Source organism: Anguilla anguilla, chromosome 2, assembly GCF_013347855.1.
Source record: "Anguilla anguilla isolate fAngAng1 chromosome 2, fAngAng1.pri, whole genome shotgun sequence".
NCBI lineage: Eukaryota > Metazoa > Chordata > Actinopteri > Anguilliformes > Anguillidae > Anguilla > Anguilla anguilla.
This window is the reverse complement of record NC_049202.1, coordinates 36152089-36163587: the sequence shown is the minus strand read 5'-3', so window position 1 is coordinate 36163587 and position 11499 is coordinate 36152089. Positions and strand designations below refer to the sequence as shown.

At 39.4% G+C, this 11499-nt stretch overlaps 2 protein-coding genes and 1 pseudogene across 4 annotated transcripts; all 3 read left to right on the top strand.

Moving 5' to 3' along the window:
* The first annotated feature begins 319 nt into the window (after positions 1 to 319).
* Positions 320 to 1673, top strand: LOC118220331 (C-reactive protein-like). Of its 2 annotated transcripts, none has more exons than XM_035404181.1 (3): positions 320 to 339; positions 696 to 779; positions 941 to 1673. In XM_035404181.1, exons 1-3 carry the CDS (start codon positions 336 to 338, stop codon positions 1570 to 1572), a joined length of 720 nt encoding a protein of 239 aa, XP_035260072.1. In that variant the 5' UTR covers positions 320 to 335; the 3' UTR covers positions 1573 to 1673. The 2 variants fall into 2 exon arrangements, with proteins under 2 accessions (XP_035260072.1, XP_035260073.1); XM_035404182.1 differs by having other exon boundaries at positions 950 to 1648.
* A 3160-nt stretch (positions 1674 to 4833) lies between these two features.
* LOC118220334 lies at positions 4834 to 10816 on the top strand (annotated as a pseudogene).
* LOC118220332 (C-reactive protein-like) lies at positions 9357 to 10777 on the top strand. Of its 2 annotated transcripts, none has more exons than XM_035404183.1 (3): positions 9357 to 9470; positions 9827 to 9910; positions 10072 to 10777. In XM_035404183.1, exons 1-3 carry the CDS (start codon positions 9467 to 9469, stop codon positions 10698 to 10700), a joined length of 717 nt encoding a protein of 238 aa, XP_035260074.1. In that variant the 5' UTR covers positions 9357 to 9466; the 3' UTR covers positions 10701 to 10777. The 2 variants fall into 2 exon arrangements, with proteins under 2 accessions (XP_035260074.1, XP_035260075.1); XM_035404184.1 differs by having other exon boundaries at positions 9394 to 9470; positions 10081 to 10777.
* Positions 10817 to 11499: the final 683 nt, after the last annotated feature.

Sequence of the window (11499 nt, the reverse complement as noted above, 5' to 3'; positions counted from 1 at the left end):
AACAGATGAGATTTATTTTGTATAAGACATTTTGGCACCATTGGCTTGCCATAGAATTGTGTTTGCAGGTCACAAAACATGTGAGTTGTGAAACACATGTAAATAATATTTGCATTAAATTCACTCCATCCCGGGAAAGAGAAATGCAATACATTGTAATTTCACCACTAAACAGGTCTATGTTTGTCCTGGCACATGAAAGGGAGCTTTGTGCAATCGTCTTCCCATAACCCTGTATTTGCTATTACAGAGCCAAAAAGTTAATAATTACATGGGTGCTGGTCAATAAACAACTGGTAACTGGTAAACAACTGATAAGTAAAAATATTTCTTGGATGAGTAAGTCCATCTCCATCTCTTTTCACTGCACAGTGAAATTATCAGTGTTTTATTCTGTTTTTATAATTATAAATTACTTCAAATATTATTTGTTGGTTATGTTGTTCTATGCTGTATATATTTGAGGAAAATAAGTACACATGTTGTTTGAATTCAGGGTGTGAATGTGAATCTTGTGGAGACGGCTGGTTCCGATCCTCTTTCAAGTTAATGTAGCCAAAGCTGAGCTCTATTTCAATAAAAATGAAAAAGGAAACAGCAAGCAGTATATTTCTATTGAAGAATCTAATCTGCACTCAAACATAGTCTAAATGGGAGTCAAGGAAAGACAAAAATGTTTTCATTTTCATTTTCATACAGTATTTTTGCAGATTTCATGGTGATGGAGAAGCTGGTGGTTTTGCTCCTCCTGGTCACTTGCGGTTCTACAAAGTCTGAAGGTGAGAGCAGAAAAATTCTGAAGGAGCCAACTGTCATAATCATTCTATGCATGCTTACAGTGTCTCTTATAACTGTACCATTCATGAAAAACTGATGATTCATTTTGTTTTCAGCAGTCGCCCTTGAAATCTAATAAAATAACTTATTTTCCACTCTGAAACCCCTACAGATCTTACAGGTAAAGCTTTTACCTTCCCATCGGAGTCTGATACTCGATATGCAACACTCACACCTGATATGGAGGGGCCATTTTCAGCTGTGACACTCTGCCTGAGATCCTTCCCTGACAACAGCAGAATACAAACTCTGTTCTCCTTAGCCACACTATCACACGAAAATGCCTTTTTGCTGTACAAACCAAAAAAAGGTCATTATGAAGTCAATGTCAATGATAAGGCTCATGACTTCTTTGCGATGCCAGACAATCAAAATGAATGGAACTCTGTCTGCTGGACCTGGGATGGTAGAACTGGACTTACTCAAGTGTGGGTGAATGGAAAACGCAGCATAAGGGTGAAGATCACCACTGACACAGTCCTAGCTGGAACTCCCATCATAATCCTTGGCCAAGAGCAGGACACATATGGTGGGGGCTTTGACAAAAACCAGTATTTTGTTGGAGACCTTACAGATGTGCACATGTGGAATTATGTTCTTGATATTTGTGAAATCCAGAATTACATGAATTACTTCAGATTTAAACCAGGCAATGTTCTGATTTGGAAAGCACTAAATTACAAAGTGAATGATGAAGTGCTTGTAGAACCAAAACAATCAGGTGGCTGTAATTAGCAAGCATACCCACTGTAAAGTGTGCAAAACAAAACAAAAAAAAGTGCTAATAAACAAATACCTTGCTTTGAGGATACTTACGTGTGCTTCTCTTATTAGGGCTTCTTACGGATGGAATACATGTGCATTTAGTATTTGTACTTTGCTTCTTAACATAGTTAATTAGGTCTTAATGATGTTGCATCTTTACTCACTGGTCTGGGAATGTTGTTAGACAGGTTGTAACAAACAACATACTTTCAGTGTGATGGCCATTGTGTAATGGTCAGACCTGGGTGAAATACAAATATGTATTTGTATTTGAAAATGTATGTAAATTTTCAAATACATTTACACATGAAACACTTTGTATTTAATTTATTTAAATTATTTTATTGGAAAACCAAATACTTTCACAAATAGTATTTAAAAAATACATTCCTTTAAATAAATACTTTCTTCAGAAACCAAATACATTTTCAAATAGTATTTAGAGCCTTTTAAAAAATACATTAAAATACAATTACAATTTTAAAATATAGCTACAAGCAGCAATGAAGGGGCCAAGCACTACAGGGGCACCAGGTAGACAAGTAACCAGAACAACCCCTGAACAGGACACCAGTCCATCACAGGGTGAACAGACACATTGACAAACACTCTTACAGTTACACTTATGGGCAATTTGATGGAGAATATTGATTCTATAGTAGTATACAGTAATTCATTTAGTTCGGGAAGTGGGCAGTGGCAATGATTGGGGGCTTGGGGTGGATGGGTAGGAGGAGGTTCTACTGAAAAAGAATAGAATAGAATTTAAAAAAACCGAAGAAGTGAACGTGAACTTGTTCATTTTTTGGGACTGTGAACTTAGTTCAAAATTCAAACTATGAACGTGAGTGTTACAGTATTTCTAGCTGTTCTCATATACCCCCCACATAATAATAATTAGCTGGCCAAACGTTATCAATGGTCTCAAAATTATAATTAGCCGAAATTGCCAGATGTCCATCTTCATGTAATAGTAATGGGATTTCTACTGCATCCACTTCATCGGTAACAAAGAATGCGAACGCGATATCTGCCATTGCTGGACGAGGCGAGCAGGCTAGTCATCCAAGAAGTGTCCGACTTTTTGACTCCTCCCTCGACTGCAATCGGCTACTCTCGCCTGTTTTCGAGGCAAGCCGAAAGTCATCTGAAACAAGCCTAATAGTAAGCAGTGCGTGAGCTCACGTTAATGTTCATTAGTTGCACAAGGATACGTTCAGTTCACCGTTCACCAGAAATATGAGCACGTTCAATGAACGCCGCTCTTTTAGCGCGTTCATGCACAACACTGACCATAGCAATAGACAAATGGATATCAGATCTTAATATACAATACTCTGACACTCAGTGGCAAACCATATGCAATAACACATTCTCCATGACCTGCAACTCAAAGATTCAACTGTACAGTGCAAGATCATAGAGCTCACATCACCAACCACAAACTACATCTCATGCAACACACATACAGCGACATGTCCTCACACTACCAAAACAGGACAGATCATTACTTTCATGGAAGCTGGCTTTGCCCATACATCCAGTAATTCAGGTTGGAGGTCATGAGCCATCAGTGATCCTTGGCGCCAGCATCCCTATCAGCCCATCTGTCTCATGGCTGGGTGACCTGCCCACAATTCAGACATCCCCTCAGTACAGAGTGTTTATGCTCATATATCACTAGCGATTGCTAAAAAGGTCATATTACTCAACTGGAAAGACAGAACAAAGCTATCCATAACCCACTGGCTCAATTTATTAATGGAAAAACTCGACTCAAGAAAAACTTACAGCAATGCTTAACGAAAACATCCAATCCTTCTGTGACACGTGGGCCCCCTTCCAGCAATATCTTGAGAGCTGACCCCCCTGTACGCCCCTTCCCATTCCCCATGTATCACATCCAGCCATTTCAATATTTCAACCACTTTACCAATATTAGAGTTACAGTACATTACACTGATTTCTGTCTTGCATTATGCCATTCTTTCTCTTTTGTTGTCCTTCATTTTATTTATTTTTTGGTATGTGTGTATAATGAAATAAAAGGAACACAATCCATCACATAATCTCATCACAAGCATGCACATTCTTAAGCATATCATTCATAAATCATATACAATAGGAGGAAGAAAGGACAATCTTCTTTTTTCCATTTTGGCTAGGCCCATTAGTTCTAGTGAAAGCAAATCTTAATGCAACAGCATTACATTCTGGACAATTCTCTGCTTCCGCAACAGTTTGGGGAAGGCCCATTCCTGTTTCAGCATGACAGTGTCCCTGGGCACACAGCAAGGTCCATATGGTCATAATAGTTTTCCAAGAACAGTGTAGAAGAACTTGTCTCGCCTGCACAGAGCTGTGACTGCAACCACATCCAACACCTTTGGGATCAATTGGAAAGCCAACTGCGAGCCAGGCCTAATCGCCCAATCAGTGCCCAATATCACTAATGCTCTTTTGGCTGAATGGAATCAACTCCCAGCAGCAATGCTCCAACAGCCTTCCCAGAAGAGTGGATGTTATTATAGCAGCAAAGGGTGGACTAACTCCATATTAATGTCCATAATTAAAGCTGAGATGTTGGATGTCAAGTGTCCACATACTTTTGGCCATGTAGTGTATGCTTTGTGATAACTGTCCTCCATCACAAACTCTGCAATGGTGTCTTTTGGGTTCTCCTCCAGCGCAGCACCTGGGTCCTCAGTTCAGCTAGTGGCTTCTGCTGACCTATGAGCTTCCTCTACCTTGTCCTCTTTTCTCTTGGGTGGCATCTTTGTCTCTTTTGCTCCCCACCGTGACATAGACCATACCCCATATGACACCACTTGTTACAAGGATGGTTGAGGCGGTGGATTTTACAGTGAGATTTGAGAGATGAGACTAAAGCTTGTGCAACCCAAGTGGGGTGTTTTATTTACCAAGTGCCTCCCAACTTATTTTCAAAAATAACAGATGAGATTTATTTTGTATAAGACATTTTGGCACCATTGGCTTGCCATAAAATTGTGTTTGCAGGTCACAAAACATGTGAGTTGTGAAACACATGTAAATAATATTTGCATTAAATTCACTCCATCCCGGGAAAGAGAAATGCAATACATTGTAATTTCACCACTAAACAGGTCTATGTTTGTCCTGGCACATGAAAGGGAGCTTTGTGCAATCGTCTTCCCATAACCCTGTATTTGCTATTACAGAGCCAAAAAGTTAATAATTACATGGGTGCTGGTCAATAAACAACTGGTAACTGGTAAACAACTGATAAGTAAAAATATTTCTTGGATGAGTAAGTCCATCTCCATCTCTTTTCACTGCACAGTGAAATTATCAGTGTTTTATTCTGTTTTTATAATTATAAATTACTTCAAATATTATTTGTTGGTTATGTTGTTCTATGCTGTATATATTTGAGGAAAATAAGTACACATGTTGTTTGAATTCAGGGTGTGAATGTGAATCTTGTGGAGACGGCTGGTTCCGATCCTCTTTCAAGTTAATGTAGCCAAAGCTGAGCTCTATTTCAATAAAAATGAAAAAGGAAACAGCAAGCAGTATATTTCTATTGAAGAATCTAATCTGCACTGAAACATAGTCTAAATGGGAGTCAAGGAAAGACAAAAATGTTTTCATTTTCATTTTCAGACAGTATTTTTGCAGATTTCATGGTGATGGAGAAGCTGGTGGTTTTGCTCCTCCTGGTCACTTGCGGTTCTACAAAGTCTGAAGGTGAGAGCAGAAAAATTCTGAAGGAGCCGACTGTCATAATCATTCTATGCATGCTTACAGTGGCTCTTATAACTGTACCATTCATGAAAAACTGATGATTCATTTTGTTTTCAGCAGTCGCCCTTGAAATCTAATAAAATAACTTATTTTCCACTCTGAAACCCCTACAGATCTTACAGGTAAAGCTTTTACCTTCCCATCGGAGTCTGATACTCGATATGCAACACTCACACCTGATATGGAGGGGCCATTTTCAGCTGTGACACTCTGCCTGAGATCCTTCCCTGACAACAGCAGAATACAAACTCTGTTCTCCCTGGCCACACTATCACACGAAAATGCCTTTTTGCTGTACAAACCAAAAAAAGGTAATTATGAAGTCAATGTCAATGATAAGGCTCATGACTTCTTTGCGATGCCAGACAATCAAAATGAATGGAACTCTGTCTGCTGAACCTGGGATGGTAGAACTGGACTTACTCAAGTGTGGGTGAATGGAAAACGCAGCATAAGGGTGAAGATCACCACTGACACAGTCCTAGCTGGAACTCCCATCATAATCCTTGGCCAAGAGCAGGACACATATGGTGGGGGCTTTGACAAAAACCAATGTTTTGTTGGAGACCTTACAGATGTGCACATGTGGAATTATGTTCTTGATATTTGTGAAATCCAGAATTACATGAATTACTTCAGATTTAAACCAGGCAATGTTCTGAATTGGAAAGCACTAAATTACAAAGTGAATGATGAAGTGCTTGTAGAACCAAACCAATCAGGTGGCTGTAATTAGCAAGCATACCCACTGTAAAGTGTGCAAAACAAAACAAAAAAAAGTGCTAATAAACAAATACCTTGCTTTGAGGATACGCACGTGTGCTTCTCTTATTAGGGCTTCTTACGGATGGAATACATGTGCATTTAGTATTTGTACTTTGCTTCTTAACATAGTTAATTAGGTCTTAATGATGTTGCATCTTTACTAACTGGTCTGGGAATGTTGTTAGACAGGTTGTAACAAACAACATACTTTCAGTGTGATGGCCATTGTGTAATGGTCAGACCTGGGTGAAATACAAATATGTATTTGTATTTGAAAATGTATGTAAATTTTCAAATACATTTACACATGAAACACTTTGTATTTAATTTATTTAAATTATTTTATTGGAAAACCAAATACTTTCACAAATAGTATTTAAAAAATACATTCCTTTAAATAAATACTTTCTTCGGAAACCAAATACATTTTCAAATAGTATTTAGAGCCTTTTAAAAAATACATTAAAATACAATTACAATTTTAAAATATAGCTACAAGCAGCAATGAAGGGGCCAAGCACTACAGGGGCACCAGGTAGACAAGTAACCAGAACAACCCCTGAACAGGACACCAGTCCATCACAGGGTGAACAGACACATTGACACACACTCTTACAGTTACACTTATGGGCAATTTGATGGAGAATATTGATTCTATAGTAGTATACAGTAATTCATTTAGTTTGGGAAGTGGGCAGTGGCAATGATTGGGGGCTTGGGGTGGATGGGTAGGAGGAGGTTCTACTGAAAAAGAATAGAATAGAATTTAAAAAAACCGAAGAAGTGAACGTGAACTTGTTCATTTTTTGGGACTGTGAACTTAGTTCAAAATTCAAACTATGAACGTGAGTGTTACAGTATTTCTAGCTGTTCTCATATACCCCCCACATAATAATAATTAGCTGGCCAAACGTTATCAATGGTCTCGAAATTATAATTAGCCGAAATTGCCAGATGTCCATCTTCATGTAATAGTAGTGGGATTTCTACTGCATCCACTTCATCGGTAACAAAGAATGCGAACGCGATATCTGCCATTGCTGGACGAGGCGAGCAGGCTAGTCAACCAAGAAGTGTCTGACTTTTTGACTCCTCCCCCGACTGCAATCGGCTACTCTCGCCTGTTTTCGAGGCGAGCCGAAAGTCATCTGAAACAAGCCTAATAGTAAGCAGTGCGTGAGCTCACGTTAATGTTCATTAGTTGCACAAGGATACGTTCAGTTCACCGTTCACCAGAAATATGAGCACGTTCAATGAACGCCGCTCTTTTAGCGCGTTCATGCACAACACTGACCATAGCAATAGACAAATGGATATCAGATCTTAATATACAATACTCTGACACTCAGTGGCAAACCATATGCAATAACACATTCTCCATGACCTGCAACTCAAAGATTCAACTGTACAGTGCAAGATCATAGAGCTCACATCACCAACCACAAACTACATCTCATGCAACACACATACAGCGACATGTCCTCACACTACCAAAACACGACAGATCATTACTTTCATGGAAGCTGGCTTTGCCCATACATCCAGTAATTCAGGTTGGAGGTCATGAGCCATCAGTGATCCTTGGCGCCAGCATCCCTATCAGCCCATCTGTCTCATGGCTGGGTGACCTGCCCACAATTCAGACATCCCCTCAGTACAGAGTGTTTATGCTCATATATCACTAGCGATTGCTAAAAAGGTCATATTACTCAACTGGAAAGACAGAACAAAGCTATCCATAACCCACTGGCTCAATTTATTAATGGAAAAACTCGACTCAAGAAAAACTTACAGCAATGCTTAACGAAAACATCCAATCCTTCTGTGACACGTGGGCCCCCTTCCAGCAATATCTTGAGAGCTGACCCCCCTGTACGCCCCTTCCCATTCCCCATGTATCACATCCAGCCATTTCAATATTTCAACCACTTCACCAATATTACAGTTACAGTACATTACACTGATTTCTGTCTTGCATTATGCCATTATTTCTCTTTTGTTGTCCTTCATTTTATTTATTTTTTGGTATGTGTGTATAATGAAATAAAAGGAACACAATCCATCACATAATCTCATCACAAGCATGCACATTCTTAAGCATATCATTCATAAATCATATACAATAGGAGGAAGAAAGGACAACCTCCTTTTTTCCATTTTGGCTAGGCCCATTAGTTCTAGTGAAAGCAAATCTTAATGCAACAGCATTACATTCTGGACAATTCTCTGCTTCCGCAACAGTTTGGGGAAGGCTCATTCCTGTTTCAGCATGACAGTGTCCCTGGGCACACAGCAAGGTCCATATGGTCCATAATAGTTTTCCAAGAACAGTGTAGAAGAACTTGTCTTGCCTGCACAGAGCTGTGACTGCAACCACATCCAACACCTTTGGGATCAACTGGAAAGCCAACTGCGAGCCAGGCCTAATCGCCCAATCAGTGCCCAATATCACTAATGCTCTTTTGGCTGAATGGAATCAAATCCCAGCATCAATGCTCCAACAGCCTTCCCAGAAGAGTGGATGTTATTATAGCAGCAAAGGGTGGACTAACTCCATATTAATGTCCATAATTAAAGCTGAGATGTTGGATGTCAAGTGTCCACATACTTTTGGCCATGTAGTGTATGCTTTTTGATAACTGTCCCCCATCACCAACTCTGCAATGGTGTCTTTTGGGTTCTCCTCCAGCGCAGCACCTGGGTCCTCAGTTCAGCTAGTGGCTTCTGCTGACCTATGAGCTTCCTCTACCTTGTCCTCTTTTCTCTTGGGTGGCATCTTTGTCTCTTTTGCTCCCCACCGTGACATAGACCATACCCCATATGACACCACTTGTTACAAGGATGGTTGAGGCGGTGGATTTTACAGTGAGATTTGAGAGATGAGACTAAATCTTGTGCAACCCAAGTGGGGTGTTTTATTTACCAAGTGCCTCCCAACTTATTTTCAAAAATAACAGATGAGATTTATTTTGTATAAGACATTTTGGCACCATCGGCTTGCCATAGAATTGTGTTTGCAGGTCACAAAACATGTGAGTTGTGAAACACATGTAAATAATATTTGCATTAAATTCACTCCATCTTGGGAAAGAGAAATGCAATACATTGTGATTTCACCACTAAACAGGTCTATGTTTCTCCTGGCACATGAAAGGGAGCTTTGTGCAATCGTCTTCCCATAACCCTGTATTTGCTATTACAGAGCCAAAAAGTTAATAATTACATGGGTGCTGGTCAATAAACAACTGGTCAATAAATACTCCAACTCATGCAAGTTAAAACATATGAACAGGATAAGTAAAATATTTCTTGTATGAGTAAGTCCATCTCCATCTCTTTTCAATGCACAGTGAAATTATCAGTGTTTTATTCTGTTTTTATAATTATAAATTACTTCAAATATTATTTGTTGGTTATGTTGTTCTATGCTGTATATATTTGAGGAAAATAAGTACACATGTTGTTTGAATTCAGGGTGTGAATGTGAATCTTGTGGAGACGGCTGGTTCCGATCCTCTTTCAAGTTAATGTAGCCAAAGCTGAGCTCTATTTCAATAAAAATGAAAAAGGAAACAGCAAGCAGTATATTTCTTTTGAAGAATCTAACATGCACTGAAACATAGTCTAAATGGGAGTCAAGGAAAGACAAAAATGTTTTCATTTTCATTTTCAGACAGTATTTTTGCAGATTTCATGGTTATGGAGAAGCTGGTGGTTTTGCTCCTCCTGGTCACTTGCGGTTCTACAAAGTCTGAAGGTGAGAGCAGAAAAATTCTGAAGGAGCCAACTGTCATAATCATTCTATGCATGCTTACAGTGGCTCTTATAACTGTACCATTCATGAAAAACTGATGATTCATTTTGTTTTCAGCAGTCGCCCTTGAAATCTAATAAAATAACTTATTTTCCACTCTGAAACCCCTACAGATCTTACAGGTAAAGCTTTTACCTTCCCATCGGAGTCTGATACTCGATATGCAACACTCACACCTGATATGGAGGGGCCATTTTCAGCTGTGACACTCTGCCTGAGATCCTTCCCTGACAACAGCAGAATACAAACTCTCTTCTCCTTGGCCACACCATCACACGACAACGCCTTTTTGCTGTACAAACCAAAAAAAGGTCATTATGAAGTCAGTGTCAATAATAAGCCGCATGACTTCGAGATGCCAGACAATCAAAATGAATGGGACTCTGTCTGCTGTACCTGGGACGGTAGAACTGGACTTACTCAAGTGTGGGTGAATGGAAAACGCAGCATAAGGGTGAAGATCAGCACCGACACAGTCCTAGCTGGAATTCCCATCATAATCCTTGGCCAAGAGCAGGACAATTATGGTGGGGGCTTTGCCAAAAACCAGTGTTTTGTTGGAGACCTTACAGATGTGCACATGTGGAATTATGTTCTTGATATTTGTGAAATCCAGAATTACATGAATTACTTCAGGTTTAAATCAGGCAATGTTCTGAATTGGAAAGCACTAAATTACAAAGTGAACGATGAAGTGCTTGTAGAACCAAAACAATCAGGTGGCTGTAATTAGCAAGCATACCCACTGTAAATTGTGCAAAACAAAACAAAAAAAAAGTGCTAATAAACAAATACCTTGCTTTGAGGATACTCACGTGTGCTTCTCTTATTAGGGCAAAAACACAAAATCAAAAAATATCTAAAGCTGCGTTTCCACCGCAGGAACTAGGGTCTAAATTTAGTTCCGGGGGCTTTGTTTTACCCCCCAAAATGTTCCTGCTCGGGGGGTAGTACTTTCCGAAAGTACAGGAACTTTTTGGGTGGAGCTTGCAGCGCTGAACATTTCTGATTGGTCGAGTACTCGCAGCATTTGTGTTGTATTTATTTTCCGCCATTACCCGCCATGTTTGAAAATATGCAGCGGCAAACCAATTTATTTTCATAATAACTTCAAATCAAACTTGTATGTTATGCGGCGCAGTAGCCTACTTTTGGTTATAGCCTGCCAACGTCTTGGAATTATAACGTGTGCTCTTCTGTTCTTTTCTTGCTTTAGTATTCGTTTTATAAAATGCTAAGCATTCGTGCTGGGACAGCATATTACGTACTAAAACATTCAAACGGATTAATTCGGTTGCTGAATATTTTCTTCCGGATTTTCTTTGTTAGCCCGTTGTAACTGACTCAAAACGTTTGATACAGTTATGTGAGGTATGCGGTAGTTCTGCGTAATTCACATTGGTGATACAGTAAAAGCAAACTGGAAATCACCTTCCGCACTTTTTGTCAGGGTAAAATAACAGGTTAATTCTAGTAATCGTACCTTTAGCTTTTTCAGACTGCCGTAATTTTACTCTGCCATTCTTCAATTC